The sequence below is a fragment of the Crotalus tigris genome, unplaced genomic scaffold (genome assembly GCF_016545835.1).
Source record: "Crotalus tigris isolate CLP2741 ecotype Arizona unplaced genomic scaffold, ASM1654583v1 scf7180000017771.5222438, whole genome shotgun sequence".
NCBI classification, from domain to species: domain Eukaryota; kingdom Metazoa; phylum Chordata; class Lepidosauria; order Squamata; family Viperidae; genus Crotalus; species Crotalus tigris.
Window position 1 is genome coordinate 3,992,624 of NW_024096622.1, and position 24,658 is coordinate 4,017,281.

A 24,658-nucleotide genomic window follows, 5' to 3' on the forward strand; every position below is an offset into this window, starting at 1 on the left:
GGGTTAAAAACTGTAGGCCAATCTTTTATGTATTACTGGTCTTCAGCAGATCCATATTGCAAGACTATGGGAAGCAAGATAAAATACTATCAAATGTTACAGAATCAACAAAATCACTTTTTTTGGGGGGAAAGATGGCACCTCTTTAAAGCTAAACTCTTTCATATGCAAGGATTGAGGCTAATAAGCAAGAGACAGTGTGTTTAAGTCCTGCCTTAGCCATGCAAGTCAGCTGGGTGGCCTTGTGCCAATCACTCTCATTCAGCTTCTTGCCTCATAGGCTGTTATTGTGGGGAAAATAGGAAGAGGAAAATGTGTTAGATATTGTTTGCTGCCTTGAATTATTTGTGAAAATAATAAAGGCAGGATATGATGCAAAACACCAGTTTAGAACATAGAATAATAGGATTGGAAGGGACCTTGGAGGTCTTCTAGTGACTAGTCCACCCACAGCTCAAGCAAGACACCTCATGCTACTCCAGACAAATAGCTACCCAATCTCTTCTTGAAAACCCCCAGTGATGGAACACCCATAATTTTTAGAGGTAAGCTATTCCACTGATTGTTCTCACAGTCTAGTTGGCTACACAATGTTGCACTAAATCTGTGGTTCTCAACCTTTTTAATGCCGCGACCCCCAACTGGTCGTAAGTTGAGGATTACTCAACTGGTGCAGCACTGTTTGCAGAATGGGACTTTTGGCGGGCTCAGCAGGGCAGAGACAGCCTGGACAATTCCTATTGGCTTTGAAAGCCAATAGAATTAGACTCTATTCAAGAGAGTCTATTCTATTGGCTTTCAAAAGCCAATAGAATAAAAGGGAGTAGCACACCTAAGGAAAAGGGGGAAAAAATGGCAGACTGCGTTGTTTGGCGACCCCTGTGAAATGGTCGTTCGACCCCAAATGGGGTCCCGACCCACAGGTTGAGAACCACTGCACTAAATAATGTTAGGTTTGTCCCAGTCAAACCACATTTTGATTTCACACCAATCCTAAATATAACTCTATATGACTGAATGAAGCTAGCAAGTGTTTGCTATAGTGAAGTCTTTGCCTGACACTGAGGTTTTTCCTGATTACTCTAAAGCATGTTCTGTTATATATAATCTTGACAAATGAGAGTGTATCTTTTTGAAAAGGATCAAGTTACCTGCCCATAGTCTATCTCCAAAGGGTAGAATTTTTTGGGATATTTGGTGAAATTTTTGGAATGCCAGGAATTGCCTGTTTTCTCTTCATATAGATCTAGGAAATGTTCAATGGCTTCTTCTTTAGAAGGCATCTTCTCTAGTTTGTTACTTCCAATTGATGTTCCAACACGACCCCATGAGCGAAAAACCCAGTACCTAAACACAAAAATAAATTAAAGAAAAATATGAAATAATCTAGCAAGCTGTTCTAAGAGGAAAGATATAAAACCTAGCTCTTTGCAGCACACATGCCAGTACACTTAACGGTATTCCTTATTACATAATTTGATAATAAAAATGCAAAACAGAAAGAAGGGTTCAGTATTAGCATAGAACAGCCTCCTGTGCTGCATTTGGTAACAGTAGACTTGCTTGGGAAACAAGGACAACTGGTGGGAAAGCTTTGCCTAAATGTTAATTCAATCTACAAAGAAGACGTTTATATATACAGGGAATAGCCCCCTCCCTCCCCAGGGACATTAACTAATTTGGCATCATTTAACTTGAGTTTACACATATTCAGTAGGTTGAGCATAAGCAAATCTGAGTTTTAAAATATCAAATATAAAATAAAACATATCTTTTTTACAACAAAGGTTTGCAGGAGAACAAGTGTTAACAGTGAACCTAGTCTAATTCAGCTGGAAATCAATATGCAATTGTGCTGAAAGGGGAATAGCATGTACTAGGTGAAAATGTGTACAGTCGCTTTATTCCTTCTCATGTTGCTGAGAAGCTTCTATGAGCTTGGGAGGGACCATAGCTGTGATTACTGAGAAGAGTAAATATAGAAGGCATAAACAGACATGAAGTTTCTGATGTATTGGATCTCTCAAAGGTCTTTTATGCCATCAACTACAATAACTGTTGATACTAGTTCTGAATTACAGGTGTCTTAACCCCAATTAGACTGGCATTAAACCAGATAGAGTTGCCTAATTCTCTGGAACCTTTTTTTACCAGACTATAATTAAAAAAATAGAAAACTTAACATCCTTTTCTTGTAATGGCCAGGATGAAGTGGAAAGCATATGATCCTTTGAGAGCTGAATGCAACACAGTTTCATTTTAATGTATGCCGATTAGTGTACATTCAAAGTGACAATAAAAGTTATTATTATTCTATTCTATTATTATCCTTGACACAACCTTCAGGCTGCAGTCTGACTAAGGATGTCATGATTACAGAAAGGTGGATCCCTCAAGCCCCCAAAATTCCTTAAGATCAGGCTGTTTATTAGTAAGATACCCATCATCTAGAATTGGCAGCAACAATTAGTATTACCCCAGTTAATGACATCCAACCCCACTGAAAGTCCCCAAGGGAGCAGAAAATACCTGACCTGCTTACTTAGAACTCCATCTGCTAATTCAAAGTGAGACTTAGTCCCACATGTGTGTGCTTGCAAAAGATTAAGCCGTTATTTGAATCACCTACAAGACTGATGACTTGTTATTTAAAAATCCTCAGCTGACTAAACTAATCCACTGTAATAATTAAGAAGCTCCTCTGGGATGGCTGATTATGTCATGAGAAACCCTTGACTAGTTTAACCATCTTTGCTTTTAATTATAAATCCATAATATGTATACATCCCCCCAAATTAGATAAACTTGGGAAAAATTTAAAAATAAAAGTGTTTCTTTGAAATATAAATTCTGAACTTTTGAACATGTATAAGAAATGTGGACTTGAATAAAAGGGAAATAAGCTAAACTGCTGTGTAGAAAGAACACACGAGATTTTTTTCTGCGATATATCTCAAAGCTAATATAAATTAGGTATTTTCTGCTTCTATTAAGATATGTTTAAGTTGGCTGTGATTTTCTTAATGTTATTCCATTTAAGTGGTATGCTTTTTAACTTGTGGAGAAAGCTAACTCTGAAATTCCATTTGGAATTTGTTTAGCTTCCCTTTGCTTGTTTCTCATCTGTAGTTGTGTAAACATGTTATGGATAAAATTGTCTTATACATTTGCATTGTAGACCACTATATAGTTGAGTTTTAACTAAGACAAAATTAAAAAAACAAGCAAACAAACAAAACAAAGTTCAACTGAAGTTATTCCCAGAGAACTGCAGCCTGAAGATTGGTTTTATGTAGGTGTATAAATTGTTTTAGTATTGGATTCTTATAGTCTGTTTAGGAGCAAGAGCTGATTATCTGAATCAAACAATTCTTATGAGAAACAAATAAAACAGCACCAGTTATTATTACCTGAAGCAAACTATGGAGAAATTTGCAATGTGGCACCTGCTTAGAAAACGAGAACTCTCACCTGGTCTCTCGGTCATCTTCCAGCAGCTGAAGTTTGTAATAAGAATTTGTTCCTTGGACAATATCAACTAGACCTAAAGTGGCACTGAAGATTTTACCACTTTTTTCAAAAACATGCGCAGAATCTTCCAGACCTATTTACACATATAATAAATGTTAATTCTGCCTATTCTGAAACACATTTTGTTCTATTCAGATTATTAAATTGAGCATAAGATTGAAAAAGGTGGAGTTTTGATTTTTCCTGGCACAAAGATGATTCAAAGGACAATTGTAAATGCCCATAACTGATTTATGGGCTTATTTTTCCAAGCATCCATACTCAGAGAGTCCTATCCTGAATAACTAACACAAAAGCCTTGTCTCAGTTCTCAGAGTGCCTACTTCCTTGCTGTGCACTAGGAAACATCACACAAAAGATGCTAGGTAAAAAAATCAGAAGTCTTACTGTTATTGTTTAAATCATCATAAAGTATAGCCACACATACATAGGATAAACTGTGGTATCAATAGGATACATTCATACCATTCACACATTAGAAACACTTTAGAAAAGCAGACCAGTAAATGGAAGCAAGGGTATAAGAATGTTCCCTGGCTGCCCAAAATAAGTTTTTATTTTTAGGAGTTTTAGAATTATTTTAGAATTATTATTCATGAAAATACCTGAATCAGGGTCGACAGCAGCCCCTCCTTTAACTGTTAACTTCATTTTCTTCTCAGACTTACTTGTTCCTAGAAAATGATGATGGGAAACAGAACAGTAATTATTTTTCTCTCTGTAGATAGAATTCATTCAACAATTTAAAAAGTATAATTAGGTGATTATAAAATGCTCCTTATGCCTTGCAGGAACAAACTCAATCTATAATTCAAACTGATCGTTTGTTGAGTTATTCTGCTAACTTTATGACAGCCTCTATATTTCTAATAACTTGATAAATAATGTTATTTAGTATTGGAATAATATTTTTAATTGTCTCTGGAATTATTTTTAAGCTTTGTAAGGTTTTAATATTTTTTTTACTGACCATTTTTGTTTTGTTTAAGTTATTTTAACATTGGTTTAATTTTTAAATGATTTTATTTGCCTTTGGGAGTATTTTAACCAATGAAAAAGCAGAACAATATGTAGGAATAACAACAGTAACAAGAACAATAATGATGCTCAATAAAATGTGTAAAGTTAGTTGTAACCCCTTGCGGGTCAGACTACAATTTAGAAAAATAGAACTGAACACAATGCAAATTACAAGGTTTATAAATCAAAAGAACCATTTGTAGTTTGTTTAATCCCTGCTAAATCCAATCACTTACCTTACCGTCCGATATTCTTTTACAGAAATTTTTAGAACCTAGCCTTTATAATCCAAATAAATAGGTTACCTAAAAATTTTATTTGAGACAGAGAAGGCATACAACTCCTTTTTTTGGGATATTTGTGGTTTTGTCAATAGTGCCTTTATGTTTTCCTGAGATTATACAGGAAGAATTCTAAAAAACTTAGGTCTCTCAACCAAATACTATAAACAGAACTGTGGGTTTCTGTTTGTAACAAAACAAGAATGCAGCAATTGTTTACAGGTAGTCCTTGTTTAATGACAGCATTTGGGATTACAATTCCTATCACTAAACAATATACAAAGTTATATGACCATTTCACTTAGCAATGGCAATTCTGGCAGTCCCAACTGATGTTGTTAAGTGAGGATCTCACATGGTTGTGACTTCTGGCTTCCTGCCAACTTCCCCATTGATTTTGTTTGTGGGAAGCAGGCAGGGAAGGTAGCTAAACATGATCACGTGACTGCAGGAGATGGACAGAACTCTGAGAACTGATAGTTCAATGCTGTCATAAGTTTAAACCATCTCTGAACAAGGAGTCATTAATCAAGGACCACCTTTTTTGAAAAGGAAGAAAACAAAAAAAAAATGAGGATTCAGACATTTCCTTGGAATTTGGAAAATGGATATCATTTTTTAGCTTTCATATTACACTACCATGGCATAACAGTTCCTGGCAATACGCAATCTTCCAGTTTAAGGCTTAGGTCAGCCTACTCTATCCAGGAGAGATTTCCCTTGAACTATAGCTCTCTTCTTGCTAAAAGTTGCATATGACATAGTCTAATACAGCAAGAGGATGTCAAGATAGAGAATGCTACCTTAGCAATAAAGTAACTGCAAATAAATGGCTTTAACAACAACTTAACTCCAAGCAAGTTCTAAAGAGTCTGAAGTAAAGAATAACCAAGTATTTCTAGAACAGATCTTTCAGCTTATGCATTTGTGCCAAATGCAACAACAGAATCTACTATGCAGATGCTCAGTTGAGACTACTTGTGCATACTGAGATCTTCTTATCTAGCTAGCTTTAAACTAAAGTAAGCCTCCTCTATTGAGCTTCCAATGCTCCAGCTGGCAAGTTGAAAGCATTTATCTCTCCTGTTCTTTGAAGGAATACAAGGGCACACTATTTGGGGTGTGTGTGTGTGTGTGTCATTATCTAAACAATGGATGGTTCCTTCCCTTTGCTTATTAAAAGTAGCTTCGCTTATTTCTTCTTCAGAAGTCAAATAGCAAGTGCAAAAGGAAGAAACCTGTACCTTTAACTGCAATATGAAGTAGAGGATGAAAAGGCCACTCCTGTGGCCATCACAAGTGGCAGCTTTTCTAAATTATTATTATTTTTTTTCAAATATGTACCTTTCATTCTTGAATAGCCTCTATTTACGACAAATCCTGAAATGGCCATTAAGGATCCTATTCTAAATGTTAATAGTAAGAAAATGGCAGCCTGAGGTGAAAATAACATCTACTATTTAGGGTTTTACCTTGCTCTTCCTTGTTCTTCCCAGAATTTTTCACATTTGAGTGTCCGCTGGATTTTCCACTCACAGGCACTTTTTTGTGTTCCTGCTTTACTTCTCCACCCCAGGGAGACACCGCATGAAGTGACTGAAGCTCCTGAAAACCCTTGCTGGAGCTTTTTATATCCTGGAGGAAGTCCTCCGACACCACACACAAGTGGGCTTTCTTTACTTCTTCCATTTTTTTGTTCATTTTGTCAACTTCCTCTGTAAGATTTGCATTTGAGTGATGGGGGAGAGAGAGAGAAGAAATAGAAAAGTCAAAGTATAGTATGTTATCCTTCTTTAGCTGGAGCAGCAAAACACATTGACTTGCAAGGTACAGAAACTTGTAGAGGTCTGTTTTCATGTGAGAAGCACCTACAAAGCTACCCAGAGGGTAGCTCCTCTTTTATTAATCTAATATTGTGTTCACAAAGGATAGAGCTTCATCTATTCAGCCCCACTTTTTTATTTTCTAATACAGTCCTCTCCCCTCACACATATACTTGACACTGTTAATTACTATGATCAAACACTGTATTAAGTATGAACTCAGAGCTTCTAATGCTATAATATCTCCAGAATTTTATTAAATCCTATGTTCTGGTAGAAAATTTATTAGGTATGTAGCCATAAGAATAACATCAATATATCAAGTGTTTAGACTTATGAAAACAGTTGCACAAGGAAAAAAATCTCTACTAAACTGAAACTGTCATATATTGTGAGTTTAAAGGGTAAATTTAAAACTAGGTAAAAGAGTAGATTAGATTTCCTGGAAGATGATATAATTGGTTGGTAGCACTTAGTGGGCACCCACAAAGTGTCTTAAAAAAGTACTTTGTTTCATATTTTAGTCCCAAACTCAATTTTTAAAAAGGAAATGTAAATGTTTGCTGTGATACAAGCTGGCATTCACAGAACAGCTATTTCTCATGCGTGAAATCAACATCCTTTCTCTCAGGCAGGAAAGTTAATACTTACCAATACTTAAACCACAGAGTTCTCCTTAATCCCTCCTCTTTCTAGAAACTTAAGTTTTGTAGTTTCACAGTTCCAGGTTTTATCCTTTAATTTTTTCTACTGACTCCTCAATGTTACAAAAGGATTTCTGTATTTCCTTTGTTCTTATTAATATCAAATTATATTGATATTAATACCAAAAGGACTACAGCATGCTACACTACAGGAAGAAGGTGGGCTGAAGGGAGGCATTTTCAGAGGAGACCTCCAATCTTTTACCCTACAAGCCCAGCCTTGAACCACTACACAACTTTACAACTGAAAAAGGAGAATGAAGTAAAGAAGCAGTAGGCTAACAAAAATGAAGTAAAAACAAAAGACTAAACCAAGATAGTTAAAAAGATTATTAGTAAGAATATTTATAGGGGCAGAAATATTTTGATTAAACAACAGACATAGAAGCAAACTAATGTATACTGTAATTGTATCAAATTAAAGCAGTCATAACCAGACTGTATTAAGACACTGATGAATGGCTTCAGTGCTCTGAGTTCCTTGCATTAGCTACTAAATTGAATACAACATACTTCTCTCTTTTAGGCCCCTGTTTAATGTAACATTCTTACTCTTGGGAATGCTCCTGCTTTCTAACGATACCACCATCTACTCACTTTGAGAGCTGATGCACAAGTCAGCTTTATTCACAGTCGCTGTCACCTTTCCCCCAAGTTCTTCAACAGCAGATTTAATTTCATCCTTGGTCTTCGACAATTTTCCAAGGACTAATATCTTCATGTTGCTTAATGGTTTATCTGATCAAGTAAAACCACAAAGCATATGAATATATTATTCAAAGAAAGAAGGAAATGTGAAGATATAAAACATTACCCTTTTACTGTACACACTATGCTGACTTTTTAATGTGTCACTTTAAATTCTTGAGCCAGTGTCATTTTTTCCATTGCAGAACACAGTGATGCTCAGAGATTTTTTTTTATTCCATGAATATGACAATGCAATTTAAATACAATACATTTTAATGCATAATAGATGGGACTTCATTCTTAGTGTTTGATGGGAAGCTGGAGGTGAGAAAAGATGTTCAATGCTTTCCTTCAAGATAAAATGAGTAACTCAGTTGTTATACCATTAGCCACACCAGACATTGTCAGAAAAAGCCTCCCATTTTCTTCCAACAAAATCCGCTATTCATGCAATTGCCAAACATCAACTTTATTTAGGATGTCTCTCTTCCAGACAAAAAACCTCTCATTGCAGCTTCTCAATTTTTCTTATTCAGGACAAGAATGCCATTGAATCACTTTCTGACTTTCTTCTTTTATTTCTGTCCGCCTTGCTCAGGATCTTTTTGACTCATTAGAGCTTGCTTTTTTCACTAGGGTGGACTGACTCTATGTCTGCAACTTTCCTTTCCCAAGAATGTTATCTTAGCTCTAGCATTCCTACGTGCCCCGTTTGAACACATCAAATGCTTTTTATGGAACAGGGTGGGAGGAAGAGATAGGTTTCTACTGAGAGTTAGTTAAAGCAGAGAAAATGGACTGGTTCATCCTCCAAAGTCCTTCATATCACAGTTATAGAAAAGTATACAATAGTGAAAATGCTTATAACTAAACCGAATAAGCAGCTCATTCAGTATTGCGAAGGGTTAAAACCACAAAAGTGGGGAAAAGCAAACATCAGATAATGCAAGTTGTTCTTTTTATTTCAAATTGCTTTTCACAAACGGTTACCTTCAACAAACTTTTAAATTAGAAATCCCACCATCTGCATCTTGCTAAAAGTCTAAAGACTTTATAGATTATCATACCTGTGACTTGCCATCTGTGAAGAACACTAAGGAATAATTTCATGCATGAAGTGTTTGTCTGAAAGTACCATTCTATTAAAAATATATTTTGGATCAAAAACATGGCTGTTGTAGAAAAGCCAGTAAACGTCTTTGTCTATGGCAGGCATGTCAAACTCGCAACGTCACTTGACGTCGCGCGATATATCGGAGCTTTTTCGCCATTGCCGGCAATGGGGTGGGCGCAGCTCCATATGATGAAACCAGCCCGCGGGCCGGCAGTTTGACACCCCTGGTCTATAGAGATTCTTAGTCATCCAGGTCATAGTTATCCCAAAGGTGCTTTTTCATGAGGCAACTGGACTTTCTTGTTTTTCTTTGAAGACGAAATGTCTTAAAAAACAAACAAACAAGAAAGGCCAGTTGCCTCGTGAAAAAGCACCTTTAGAAGTAAACTTCTTTGTTTTTAAAAGGTTTTGGAGAATGTGTTTGGAAATGAATATGTGATCTCCAGGATGTAATTATGATACGCAGAGGGTTCTTATAGTTTTTTAATTTTTTAAAAGTTTTTAATGATAATGGCTTTAAGTATTATTTCTCTGAGCTTTGTTTGTAAGCTGCCCAGAGTCACTTGTTAGTGAGATAGGCAGATCTAAAATAAAATAAAGAGAAGCATATTTAGTATACTATACAAAAGTATGCATAGTATAATGTAGCAAAATGATAAAGAAAATTAAATTATAATTTATTCATTCTAATGGTAAATAGCATTTTTCAGTAGGTAAAGTTTTTCTCCCCTGTGGGAATAACAACCTTTTAATGAACACTAACATTTCATGTTTTTTAATCAAAAGTTTCCCACAATGGCCTCCAGATAATATACCTGCTGGTGCAGCCGAATTCTCTGTAATAGGATCAGAAATTGCTGAAGGAGGTACAGAATTTGTAGAGGCAGCCTCTGGCAAGAATGCTCTGTCTTGCTTTTTAAATTTGAATTTCTTTAGGTACGGGATCTCCCGGAATTCCTGTTGTGCAGAAGGATAAAAATTTAAAAACAGTAATAAGGAAAGAACTCTCTTAAGCTAATGCAATGAAAAAAAAAAGGCAGGTAAACTCAGGTAAGGTTTATTGTTCACAACCTCTATTCACATCAGAGTGGGCAAACCATAAATTGCAATTTACAAATCTCTGAATAATTTCAATTGAATCTCTGGATTCCTCATAATTTAACATTTCAAATAAAATTCTAAAAAAGAAGCAACAATAACCTTGCAATGGCTCACCTTATATTAAACATCTCTCACAGGAACAAACGAGATTGAGATAACTGCAAATCACAACGATTAGAGAGAAGGGGCCCCCTTCTTCTCTCTTCACCCTCTTTTCTAGAAAATATCGCCCTTATGCTTATAGCAGTGGAGGGTGGTACTGAATCAAAAATGATCCTATAGACTCGAAAGTGTAAGCGGTTTTAAAAAAAAGTAGCTGGGGATAACTAATTGCCTGCCCCAACTCCCAGTTTTGTGCAATTAAAACAATAAAAATTAAAGTGGAGTGAGATGATCCAAACTCTATCCATTGCCAAAATGGCCTCTTGGTTTCAATATCCTGAAGCTTTATTGTTTTATCAAATGATTATCTCTAGTAAGTTGTAGTTTTATTCTTTTATATTAGGGATGGAAAATACTTGGGTTCCAGCCATTCTGAACTAAAACACCCAGCTGCCTTTATTTTATATCAGTGTAAAGAGGGCACACATAACTACTCTTCCTATCTGAAACTATGATTCTGCTTCTCCATTTCACTATTTTGCATATATCCCTAGTTGGAGGATCTCTAAACTGAGAGTAGGCAGCTTTCAACCAGTTACAGACTGTACTTTAAAAGAAGACAGAACAAACTTCAAGGGCAGCAATGTTAAATCAATGCTCTACTTTCACGGCATGAGGCATGTCTGAAATGGTATAGGGTTTCCTGCCTGAGCAGAGGGTTGGACTAGATGACCTCCAAGGTCCCTTCCAACTATTATTATTGTTGTTGTTGTTTTGCCTTTTATTTTAGGGAAGGAGGGGCAAGTGAAAAAAAACATGCCCCAAATCATGAAGCAATCTGGGGATGTTATGAGTGCTGCAAAAATGGTTGCTGGGAATGATGAAAGTTGTGGTCCAATAAATCTGGAGGTCATTGATTTTGGCAAAGTTGCTGCTCCCACAGGTATTGATAATATGCATCTCAAATCTTTCATTTTAACTATTACATCTATTACAGTGATACCAACTGACAGATCTCAGAGTATTAAGTCACAAACTAAACAAGGCCCGGAAACCAATTAAGCACTACTGCATAGTACACTTCATTTACAGGGCACACTGACAGTTCTCCAGCAATCTCATGGTATGACTTTATCCCCCACCAATCCTCTTTAACCAACAGCTTCTTGGCTAGAGTTCAGAGGCAAAATCATTTTATTTGTTCATTAAATTTGAGCAAGGTTAGGCTCATCACATCAGGCAGACTTAGCAAGCCATGTTCTTTGTCAACAATGGAAGGCAACCTTGGGTGATAGATGTGCAAAAGCTGCCTTCACTCCCTCGACTTCCCTTTCTTGCTGTAACTGGGGGTAGGAGCGTGAGAGAGAGAAAGTGAGAAGAGGTAGCCTAATCTCTCCAGGTCCGTATCCATCTTTTCTTTAGAAAATAAGAAAGGGCTGAGAGGGGGTAAGTGTCCCAGAGTTTTGGCAGAAGGACTTCAGAGCGAGAAACGGAAGAAAAAAACAGGGCAGAAGAGTGGTGTTCCTCAGAATGTGTTTTCTCCCTTATACAATGTGATAACAGGAAGGGGGTTAGCAGGCCTCACAGCCTACCTTTGGGATTGTCCATTCTTTCCTGCTGGGTGTTTGTGTCTTGGAAACACATTTGGTCCAAGCTGTGATATCCCCTGTGCAGTAATACGCATTGCTCTTGAACACAAACTGCCCTTTGCACTCTTCACAGGGAAGCAGAGCCCCAAAAGCCATCCCATCTGCAACACGGTCCAAGATCTGAAGCAATGAAAAAATAAAAGTACAGTAAACGAATAATGCCCAGTGCCACAGAAGTCTTATTTGGAGTATAGGATGTCAAACAAATTTCAACCAGAGCTCTCTCCTCTTCGTCCAACCTCTACTCACTGAAAAGTTGCAGCAGCCTAGAAGCCAGTAATAAACTAAAGAACAGTTCCCAGGAATCCCTTACCTTGTTGAGTCTTAGGTTCTCTTCTGACTAGGAAGGACAGCCCTGGAACTGGGCGAAGAAACCCAAGAGGCTCATTTAGATGTCAAACTGAAGTTTCTCCCAGCTTGCTTTAGCAAGATGATGTACAAAACTTAGAGTTAAAATATACAGAAGTAAAGCAACCGACTCACTTTGGTGGCTTCTGCAAGTGTTGTATTACAAAGTATAACACTATAACCTCTATCAACATAGGCATAAAAGAATCCCTATGAAAGATGCACACCTTAAGAAAAGAACCAAATGTAAAACTGTCAGCACATCTATGAAGATGCACACTTGAGATACTTTGTTCAATTCTGGCTACCCTATGGGGAAAAAAAAGTTTTAGGAAAATTGCTGCAGTTTTTTTAAAGTGCAGGAAAAGTAACAAAAATTAAAATTTTGGGGGCTGCTGAAATAGTTGCCTTATAAGGAAAGGTTACAACTGTTTTTCTCTTTTCATAATTCTAGATCCCAAGTCACTCAAATTAAGCCAAATGGTGAGATATTTATGGCAAAAAAAAGTATAAAAGTTTTTTTTTCCTTTTATGCATCAGTAACAACAAAATCCTGAACTACAGAGTGCCACTCACTTGAACAACTTTATGAAGGAATTACATTTATTAATGGGGGAATAGCATAAATAGCTTATACAGTTGGATGACCACGTTTTCTTCCCAATACCGAAGGCTCTATGCATCTCAATATTGTTTGTTAGAAAATATAAGGGCGAGGATACTACACAATGGTTTGCTTGTGTGTTTCTTATAATTGTGACAGTCATTGCTCACAAAGAACAGAAACCTGTGCTTCAGGTTACAGCAGTCTATAGTCACATGCTAACACTACCCCTAATCTGCTTATCATCAAAACTATATGACAAAATGCAGCATTATTCTCAATTGCATCATGACCTTCATATTCTAAGAACTTAGTAGAAGCATTGAACTGATTGTTTAATAACCCTTTCTGACTCTTTAATTCTACTCTGTGTCTGATACCAGGTCTTTCCCACAATTATTTAAGATACACTTACAGGTAGCCCTTGACTTTCAACCACAACTGGGACCAGTTGTCTCAGTTCTTGAGCTAGATGCCGTGACTGCTTCACTCAACTACTATAATCCGGGCATCCCCAATTGTGGTTAAGCAACCCAGTGGGTCATTAAGCGGACAGCAAAAGAGTCGTCTGACAAAGGAGACTGGCAGCTCCCCTCCACTGGAGAATGGAAATCATGCGCTGGGCTGCAGAAACAAGGCAGGGATCACAAAGATTCCCACTTCATCTCTCCAACCCAGCACGAGTTCCTCTTCCCTCCATGTGCATAAGGGAACTTGTGAACTGGGCTGGAGAGATGAAGCAGGAATCCTGAAGATCCACAATTCTGCAGCCTGATGGACAGTTTCTACCCTCAACCCCTGGTGATTGGAGGGGAGGGAAAATTTTTTGGCAGGCAGTAGCAGTTTGCAATTTTTCCAGCTAGCTTGCTCTTTGACTTTCTGGGGAAACTGGCAGAGAAGATTGCAAACCATGATCTTGGCAACTGTTCCCATGTGCAAACAGGCTGCCAAGGGTGGTGGAACATAACATTTTACGATAATTAAAAATTCTTTAGAGTGTCAAGTCATAACTTTGAGCAGTCATTAAACGACCATAGGATAAGAACTACCTATATTGGCAACAGACTGCCTTTAGATGGCACCCTTGCTTCCTAATTCCATACCCTTGTATCAAAACCATTAAAGCCACCCTAGAAAGTTAAATTTCATTAGAAGTAGTCCTTACTTACCAATGGTATCTGGGGCTAGGAACTCAATTGCTAAGTGATGCTTAGGTACAATATCATGTGATCATGCTGACTTGGGACAGCATTATTATTAGGTGAATCCTGTGGAGTCACAACATCCCACAATCACATGATTGCCATTTGCAATTCCTGCCAGCTTTCCTACTGACTTTGCTTGTCAGAAGCTGTCAGTGAAGGTCCCAAAAGGCAATCAGGTAACCATGAGGATGCTGTGACAGCTGCGACTACGAGGCCCCATTATCAGTCATTCTCATTCAGTGCTGCTATAACTTTGGATAATCGCTGAAAGAGTGAATGTTAAACACCACTTGTGTTAATAGGCCAAAGCCATGTCTATCTGATTGCTTTTATCTTATTAATGAAACGTACATAAGGCCACCATCCCACTCCATAATAAAGATAGGCAGCGTGCAACACTAAAACAAAGGAAGATGAATGATGCATATTCAAAATAGAATGAAATATCCAAATCAACAGAAGAGGGTAACAAGCTAAAGGGATATAACATAGTCCTATGAGAGGTTTGCTACCCACCCTAGGCCAAAGTCTAGGCAAAAAAGTTTTTAAGCATCTTTCGAAGGAGACAAGTTTAGATCCATGTAGATCTTTGGGTGCTGTGGACATTCATCTCAGTTCAATTAAATTTGCATGAGCATTAATGTTTAGAAAAAGCTCAGTGTCTTTGTATGTGTGCTCAAATAGATAAATAAATACAAAACCTTTTTCTTCTTTCGCTTTCCTCACTTCCACACAAAATGTCAAAATAAAATGGAGCTCAACTTACAGCAGTTTCCCCAGAAGGAACTTCTTGCTTGTTGGCTATCAGGAGCTCCTTTAAGTCATTGGTAGAACAGGCTCTCTTCAACTCATCTTTGATATTCCAAATCAGTTCTGTCTGATCCTGTAAGTAAAAAAATGTGCAAACTATCATATTTAAGCTTTCTTTCCAACACTTTTCTACTAAGAATAGTAAGAGGCATGAGTAACAGGTTATAGAGCAGACTAAGTTTATATAATTCAGTGCCACTGTTTGTATTTCTACATGAAATATTATTATATGGTTCAAGAAACAAGATGTAAGAGATTACTCCTAGATACTTAGAATAACCAGAAGGATATTTCAGGCTAGCATCTTCTCACTGAGACTTGACTTACAGTTAAGCCAAGCTACCAAAATATGAGACTAGTTCTAAATAAAAGTTGGCAACACTGTCAGCTCCTTCAATATCACATTCCACTTATTTCAAGCATCCTTCAGGGTTAAACCATATTCAGATCAGTGACAATGCAGAAGATAGCAGTCTCCATCAAGAAGTCGAATTACTCTTAGGGTATTCTACCTCCTCATCAAAAAATATTTTAAATTAAACTAATTAGTCATAGCAAAACAAACCTTTAACAGCTTTTCTTGTTTCAATAATTTTTCTTTCTCTTTCTTGGGTCTCTTTTTTGAGATCACATTTGCATCCACCTCATCTCCCTTTCTCTTTCTGAAAAAAATAATACATACGGTGTGCTAAGGAGAGTTATTTAAAGTTATTTTCCCAATTTCTTTTAACATATATAAGATTAATTCAGTGTACAATTGAGTAAGTGTATACAGTGAGTTTATATAGTGTGTACACACACACACACACAAATATGCATATAAACAGAAACACCTACCTTTCTTTTAGAAGCTTAGGATGATGTATCCCTTATTCTCGCTTCTTTCTTTTCCCAATTCTGAACCAGAACTTATACTACATTGGCTCTCAGCTTATGTTCAATACAAGTATTAGCATTTCATTAAAGAATAGAAATTACATAGAAAGGTTGACTGGTACCAATGCACTGTAGCAAACTGGTGTTTTAGAAGAATCTGTCATAAAATGATCAAAATCATGGCTCAACAGCATGGCATACACCTTTTTTTGGCATCTTCTACATACCCCTCATTCTTGACAGATGGTAGCTGCTTCTTTAGAATTTCTTTGTCTTCTGCCTTCAGAAGCTCAAAGCCCTGGATCTGAGAGGCATTAAAAGTAGGAAGAAAACCCAGATTTGTTCTGCGGTTACTGAAACAGTCAAGATGGTACCAATTGTCTATCATCCCCAGCTGTGGCTTTTCAGCGAGCACCATTTTCTTTGAGATTCTGATCTGACCCTGGGTAGAGAGAAAGAAAAATTAGAAACAAACTCACAGACAAACAAAACTAGGCAATTGCCTGCTAAGGTTATACGCCAGGACTTTAATATTTCAATTCAGAATAATGCATTTTGGGTTTTCTTCGCTGTTTCTGAAAGTTAGTTTTTCAAAAAGACACATTAATAAGAACTTTGTTTCTGAAATAAAAATGGAATGAGTCCTCACTGACTGCCCTGATTTTGAACAGCTCACAGCACTGTAGTGGGCCATGGTCTGGGGTTGGGACCCCTGCTGTAGAAAACATTTCTGCCATTAAAAACAGTGTTTGTGTGTCTTTGTGTGAATGTCTACATCTTTACACACAGAGAGCTGTACATATGTTTACCTTTTCTATCTTTCGTTCACAATCTTTGCAAGTACTTCTATTGGACTTTGCATATTCTGCTGCAAAATCATTTAAACTTTTTTCACATTTGCCACCTCCCTCTTGACCACCACCTTTGCCTAAAAAAAAGAAAAAAGACATAATTTTAGGTTCTGCTTTAATGAATCCCCTGGGACAACAGAAATAAGATACATAAATCGGTTAGTTTTGCTGAGTAATGAATATTAAGACTTTCTGAGACCAGTCTACGAAAGAGAAATGCTTGGTTGCAATGAATGTTTTCTAGAACATGCAAGAATGATCCCAGAGGGCGACAGCAATAGTAATTCACTGAACTACTTCCAAATAATTTCTTAAGCAATTATATTTTGTAGACCTTCTAACATTTCTCCATTAATAAAGTCTGCAGTCAACATAGAAATGACAGACTTCTAAATCCGCTCAAATTAGTGGTTCACCTAACAACTGTTTCTCTTTTTATCACCAGTGAACAGCTTACCTGCTGCAGCTCCTCCACTTTCTATGTGTTTTTTAATTTTTTCCTGGTCTTCCCAACGCAGTTCTGAGAAGCCATCCAGATCAGCGTGGGACAGCAGCTGAGTTCGTTTCCAGAAACAAGAATAGTGGTGCCAGTGAGGTACTTTGCCATCAAACATAGGGGACTGAAAAGAAAGAATCAAAACAGCCAGGATTATGGATCTCATAAACCTCTGCTTAACTACATACTTCCAATTTGATGAATATATTTACCAACAAATTAAAGGGACACCTATAGGATTACCCCTTTCAGAGGTCTTCATGCAACATCTAGAGCAGGGCTTTCCAACCCGTGGTACGTGTACCACCTGTAGTACTTTGCCACATGGCAGGTGGTACGTGATTGCTAGCCAAGTGTAGCAGGGGAGGGGAATGTGGCAAAGCGAACCAAGCCTGAGGGAGAGGCAGCTGCAGCTGCAGGACTGTCTGGGCTCAGCAGAAGCCCCAGGAGCCGGCAGGGTTCCAGCTGATTGGCGCTTCCACAAGCAGCTCAGAGCTGGAGGTGAACTGAAGAAAAAAAAAAAAAGGGGGGGGAGAAGAGGTTATAAAAGAACGTGATTTGGGTGGGGGAAGGGGAAAAAAGAAAACAGGAAAGGTTTAATCCCTTTAAACAAATGTAATTAGTTTTATCCCCTTTAATTGAGTCTGTCTATGGCTTTTAGAAAGTTTTCTTTGAAAGTAAATTGGCCTAATTTAAACTAAGCTAAAGCTTTTCACAATTGCGGAGCCTTTCAGTCTAGAATTGCAACATTGAACATGTGACACACCTGAGGCAGCTTAAAGCTTTATTTTCTTGCTTTGCACTTGATTCTGTACCTTTAAGGGTGCAGGGAAGGGATTGGTGTATGTGTGCATTCTTACTACACTGTGGAATTGCTCAGAAGAGCCAACCAGCTAGCTCAGGAATCTACAAATTTTAGCAACTTTAAGACCTGTGGACTTCAACTCCCAGAATTCCTCAACCAGCCATGAGGGTTGAGGAATTCTGGGAGTTGAAATCCACAAGTCTTAAAGGTGCCAAGTTTGAAGACCCCTGAACTGGCTGGTAGTGGTGCATATTAATAAACATGGATAAATTCACCATACATTTGCCAGTGCAAAGGGAAAGGGATTCAGCAAAAGAACAGCCACCGAAGAAATTAAAACTGGTGCTTTTTTGCTTTTTTTTCTACAGTTTGTAATATTTTATTAGATTATAGAATAAAATGCAAAAATACAAAAGCAAATAGGACACAGTGGGAAGGAAAAAGGGGGGGAAAGTGAGGGGGAGAAGGGAAAAAGAACATACTTCCTCTGTTGCAGTAGAAGGAAGCATTAACATTGAACCTCAACTTTTTACTTTTCCATAATATTATAAACTAGCCATTTCTATAACAACAAATGAATCTAATCAGTAAAACCCCAAATCCCCCCCCCTTTTTTTTAGTCATCAAGTTTTTGACACCTTGCTAAGCATTGGTGGTACTCAAATACTGTCATGTCCTAAAAGTGGTACAATCTGTGAAAAGGTTGAAAAGCCCTGATCTAGAGGCCATAGCACTTCCCAAAAAACAACCGAAAATATGGATCAGATATGTAAATGACACCTTTAGCATAATAAAAAAAGACCAATTAGAAAACACCCAGAGAACCATCAATAACATTTTTAAAGGAATCCAGTTTACTAGAGAAGAAGAAAACAGCAACTTGCTACCCTTCCTGGACATCCTGATCAGCAGAAACCACAATGGCAAACTAAAAATGCAAGTCTACAGAAAAAGCACACATACTAACCAGGTGCTCTACTACCAAAGTAACAACCCAACCTCCCACAAGAGAAGCTGCATAAGGACTTTATTTAGACAAGCCCAAACACACTGCAGCAACTTGGAATAGCAGAAAAAAGAAATAGAGTATCTATAGAACATATTCCAATAAAATGGATATCCACACAACTTTATCAAAAAGTCCCTGACCACTCAACATAATATAGCACAACCAACACAAACCCTAAAAAGAATTACAGTGCCACACATCAAGAATATTCCAGAAACTACCAACAGACTACTACAATCACATGGAATCAGCATAGAACACAAGCCAATTAAAGCCCTTCAAAACATACTAAGCAGACCAAAAGACCCAACAACCCCAAAAGAAAAAATAGGAGTCATCTACAACATACAATGTAAAGACTACAACTACCACTATGTAGGACAAACAGGCAGAAGCCTGGCAGAATGCATCAACAAACACCAACTAGCAGTCAAAGACATGATGAAAATTCTTTAATTTCACAACACATAGATAGATTTAACTCTAGTTTCAACTGGGAAAATGTGACCGTCCTAGCCATGTCCCAAAATGCTCGGGAATTTCTAGAAGCCTGGCATTCTGACAAATCAGCCATCAATAGACACAAAGACATTAACAATATCTATACACTATGCAAAAGAGACTATCACCCAGCCCAAAAAGGAACAAAAAGTTCCAAGCACCTCTCCACCAGCAATCAGCACCCAGATCAGCATAGATTAACTCCAAGGTTAACAGACCAACAATCAAGTGAACAATACCTCAATCAAGAAACTGCCAAAGAAGCCAACCACAAACAGCCCAATCAAAGAATCTCTAAGACCACCCCCACCAACACTGACAGGTAAGAGACTAGATTAGAATATAAACTGACAGCAAATAGCACTCCTTACTAGCATTGATGATGTTACCTAGTTTGCGTAATAAAACATCTGCAAGAAAACAAGCAAGCCCAGAGAGCATCAAGGACCCCTCATGATTTTATAGTATTGCATCTATATCATTATAAATTTTACAGTTTTATTTTTTAATACTGTAAGCACCCAGAGTTACTGCGTGGCAAGATGGGTGGATAATACATTTTATAAATAAACAACTTATGCCCATCTATGAGTACTGTTTCCTTTTCTATAACTTCTCATATGCAATTATTATCAATAGGTTTGCTTTTCAGATTTCCACAATGTCCAGAAGTAACTGCAATTCCTCTGTTCCTTCTGCCCCAGCTTTAATAAGAATTTGGAGATGCAACACTGCCTACACAGAACTAAAGTGCTTGTTTAAAATTTTGGGCTACAATTAGCTACTGATTAAAAATCTCATTTTTCCAACCAATCTCTTCCCAACTATTGCATGACCTTCCAACATTATTATTATTATTAACAACAACAGCAACAACAATAAGTTGGAGTGATCTTACAGAATCCAAACTAGCTTATTATTGCCTTTCAATGGAGTATCTTCTGGCTTTGGATTGCAGTTAGACCAGTCATATATTCCTTCAGAGGATAAATGCAGTATCAACTGGAGGTCAATAGGAACCTTAATAACAATAGAACGTGGATCCCAAAGTTCCCAGAGCCAAATAAATATATGACATCTCTCACTTTCCCTAGGTTGAAGAAAGGCACACAGTGTAATATCTTGCCATCTACTTTCTGGCTTATGAAGTTCAAAAGCAATCAAAACCATAATTCACATACTGCTGTACTTTTATGGGATCTAAGGAACTCATGCTATTAATTTATCTTGCAACAACATCCCAGACCAGGGATAGGCAACCTTGGTTCTTTTATGACTGGTGGACTGGCAGATGACTCAGGAATTCTGGGAGTTGAAATTCTGGGAGTCATAAAAGAGCCAAGGTTGCCTACCCCAGTCCCAGACAGACAGATCTTTGGTATATAAATCTTTTACTTTCTGATTCCAATTCCCAATATTGTATCCAAATTTTCTGTGGTAGCAATTAGGATACACCATCAAATAGTATACCCCTGATATATTTTTATATACTTTTACATCTTATTATGTATGGATCACTGATTGCAATAAAGATTTTGAGGCTGAACTTCCAGATTAAGAGTACAAGGCATTTAGGGGAAGAAGCCTCTGAATCATAAATATCAGTATATCAAAGTCTAATGGCAGTTTTCTCTTTCAAAAGCATTTTATTAAAAACAAAAATGGATAAAGCAAGTTGTGAAGACATTTCATAACAATGAGTCAATGAAAGGCAGAATGATCGCTAAAAATAGGATCAATTTGTCTTACAGTTGTTGCTAACAGATTTACATCACTGAAGACTTCACTAAACAAAAATCTATTAAATAGTACTGTAATAAATAATACAAATTAGTAGGCAAGTGTACAAGTAATCCAGCAAAAATGGTTCCATGATCACCAATTTTCCCCATTTTAAACAACTTCCATTGCTACCAAATTTCATAATGCAGTCTTCAATATGGAATGTCATTAAATAGTGAATGGCTATTCCATTTTGGGACAGGGTTTTTTGGTTGTACTTGAGAGGGTAGGCATCACAGTTGCCACGCCTGAGGGTCTGTCTCTTTCCGCGAAAGTATTTGATAAAATAAGACACTGCAAACGATTAGAAATCCTGAAACAAGGGGGACTAGATAACAAAGACATCCAAATCATAACGAATCTATATTAGCATCAGGTAGCAAATGTGAGACTAGGCCAAAAATACTCAGCTGATGCAGAAATATGAAGAGGTGTCAGACAGGGATGTATTCTGTCTTCACTGTTCAATATCTACTCTGAGTCAATCTTCAACAAGGTACTGGAGAACATCGATGCTGGCATCAAAGTAAACGATGTTTGGATTAACAATTTAAGATATGCTGATGATACAGTTCTGCTTGCCAGTAAGCATGAAGACCTTCAGCTCCTCATCAACAGAGTCACAAAATATCTGAAAAATACGGCTTGAAGCTTAACACCTCAAAAACTAAGATCATGGTCGTCAGCAAACAACCCGTTAATTTACCACCAATAAATTCCGAAGGAATACCATTAGAAAAAGTTGAAAGGATCACGTACCTCAGTTCTAATTTACATGAAAGCTGGGGCATGACCACTGAGGTAAAGACAAGGATAGAGAAAGCTCGAACAGCATTTTTCAAAATGAAAAAGATCTTCTGCAGTCACGACATAAGCCTAAAATTGAAAATCAGGCTTGTCAGATGTTATATTTTTTTCTATCCTGCTTTATGGAGTAGAGAGCTGGTCTCTGACAGAAGGCCACCTGAAGGGACTGGAAGAATTTGAAATGTGGATTTACAGGCGGATGTTAAACTGGGCTGACAAGATCAGAATTGAGGAGGTGATAAGTCGCCTAGGAAATCATCAAAATGAATAAAAAACAAAAGCTAGAATATTTTGGACATGTGATATGGGATCCAGAAAAATACGGCAGGGAAAGATTGAAGGCAAACGAGGTCCAGGCAGAAGAACATCATGGCTTCAAAATCTAAGGGGCTGGTTTGAACAAAACTCAGCAGCACTTTTTTGTGTGGCTACTGATAAAAACAGGATTGCCAAAATGATCGCCAACGTCCGATAACAGATATGGCAAAAGAAGAAGAAGAAGAGAGGGTAGGGCCTACAGAACAACTCAGCATGCACAATTATATCCAGCAGTAGTTTTCTGTAGCAAAGTTTATCTACATGCCAAGAATAAGAAACTTAATTATCTTCCTGTTCCCCTGCTACCGGTAGTACATCTAAAGCTGCTTGTTCTCTGCCTGACCTACTTTTCTAGGTAAGAAGTTATTAACAAAATGCTTTTGCTCCTTAGAGAATGGAATACAATACACATTCCACAATAGATTTTAAGACATTACACCATATACTATCATCGTCTCATTTGATTTCAGCCTATTGCAATCAAGCTGTCTTTAGCGAGTTACAAATTGTCAGGATTACCAATTACATTATTTTATTATGTCGAATGGAATAAAAGCCATGTTTATTGCTAAACCAGTAAACTATCAAGAGATGGAAGAATGCAGTATTGCTTGGCTAAACAAACAGGGTATTGGACTTGGTTGTGATTTTTCACAAGAACAGCCATCAACGAAAAAAGACGAGCAGCTAAACCTAATGGCCCTAATGGACAACGTGGGAACGGACGAACTACTGTCATCTCAAATTTGCCCACACGGACGCAAAACCCCAAGAACTTCCTCCTAAGACTAAGTGAAAAGATAAAGAGGCATGCAGCTTAAGTCGGGCAGATGGTAGGTCTGCCAGACAATTATTTCGAACTGGCATCTCGGGAAGATCCTTACAAGAAACGAAGCTATGCATGAAAAGGGCGGTTCCTCCGGCGCTGCGCTCCGCATCTTTCAGCTGCCTTGACCCATCGGTGGCACATAGCGAAGCGGAATCGAACCGATTCCGTGGATCAGACGCAAAGGCAGCGGCGAGGGGGTAACAGATACACCGAGGGGCGACCACAAAGACGATTGCCCGCAGGCAACGTGGCGCTCCCGGGCCTGGGTGGCCTAGGGTGAAAGCCTTGCAGAGGTTGGCTTAGAGAGGGAAGGCAGCGTCCGTCCTCGCGAGTACCTGCACCATGATGGCGAGGCGGAGCGAGTCCTTGGCGATGTTTTCCTTGCATTTCTTGCAGGAAGCCCGCCCGCTCTTGGCATACTCGGCCCGATAAAGCTTCTCCGCGGGCTCCGCCATAGCCACCCCTCGACCACGACGCCCCCAGGGAAAGCTTCCCGCTGAGTCTCGAGAAGGAGGCGGCAGTTTCTGCTCTGCGGTTGCAACGACGGTAGCGGCGCCAAGAATGCGCCGAACGCAGAGTGCGTGATCCCGCCCAGTCCAAGCGCCTCAGCTTCAGCGATTGATTAGCCGAGCCTCGCTGTGGAGATCTTCGAAGCCTGCCCGGGGCGATGGATCCGTCCGAAGAGCCAAGACTTTAGCGAGGGGGGCGGGAAGCCCTGGCGCCTGAGAGAAAACCACGCGGTCGGCGATCACGTGCTCAGGGGCTTTCCTCTCTGCTCCGGGACTTGCTTGTAATTTGTTTATAGAGCCCCCTGGAGTTCCCCGGCCACCGCGGCCGAGTGCTAGGAACGCGCGCTGATTTCTTGGGACTCAGAAGCGTGTGAATGGGTTTGGATACATCTGTAAGGTCTCACTGGAACAGAGCTCTTGGCCTCTCCATAGGCATGAGCGTTGTTTGATTGGGGGGGGGGGCTGGAAGGGAGCAACTCGGAAATGATTTGCCATTAAAATCTTGGATTTTTTAAAAAATTCTCAGTATAATCTATGGCTTTAGGATCTTCTGGGGGGGGGTGTCTCCAATTTAAATACTAATTAGTATTTCAGGCAGGTCTTACTTAGCTTTTCTAAAATAAGTCAAGTGTAAATCCCATTAGACTCAGGCTATAATAATAAGCACACACCCATAAGGACCAAACCCTGTAAAAACAAGGCTGCTGTTGAATAAATACATGCACAGCACAGTATGGCAAAAACAAATTACAAGTTAAGCCAGTATACAGCACATACATACATTTCAATTAGATGCAAAATGCTGTTTTAAAATACGCATTTTATTTCTTCCTGCTCTTCATCAAAAGCTCTTAGCACAAAAACAGGCTTTTGGAGGCAGGACAGAATGGAAT

At 38.3% G+C, this 24,658-nt stretch overlaps 1 protein-coding gene across 1 annotated transcript in view; it reads right to left on the bottom strand.

Annotated features, from left to right (window-relative positions):
- Positions 1 to 23,997, bottom strand: part of PARP1 (poly(ADP-ribose) polymerase 1) — a 37,533-nt gene extending 13,536 nt beyond the window's left edge. Inside the window, exons 1-13 of the mRNA XM_039341728.1 lie at positions 23,592 to 23,997; positions 17,167 to 17,329; positions 16,668 to 16,786; positions 16,086 to 16,300; positions 15,548 to 15,644; positions 14,939 to 15,055; positions 11,959 to 12,135; positions 9,979 to 10,120; positions 7,957 to 8,097; positions 6,305 to 6,547; positions 4,137 to 4,205; positions 3,472 to 3,604; positions 1,152 to 1,347 (exon numbers count right to left, since the gene is read on the bottom strand). Coding sequence (XP_039197662.1) covers positions 1,152 to 1,347; positions 3,472 to 3,604; positions 4,137 to 4,205; positions 6,305 to 6,547; positions 7,957 to 8,097; positions 9,979 to 10,120; positions 11,959 to 12,135; positions 14,939 to 15,055; positions 15,548 to 15,644; positions 16,086 to 16,300; positions 16,668 to 16,786; positions 17,167 to 17,329; positions 23,592 to 23,711 — 1,932 coding nt within the window. The 5' untranslated portion in view covers positions 23,712 to 23,997. The remainder of the gene's footprint in view (positions 1 to 1,151; positions 1,348 to 3,471; positions 3,605 to 4,136; positions 4,206 to 6,304; positions 6,548 to 7,956; positions 8,098 to 9,978; positions 10,121 to 11,958; positions 12,136 to 14,938; positions 15,056 to 15,547; positions 15,645 to 16,085; positions 16,301 to 16,667; positions 16,787 to 17,166; positions 17,330 to 23,591) is intronic.
- Positions 23,998 to 24,658: the final 661 nt, after the last annotated feature.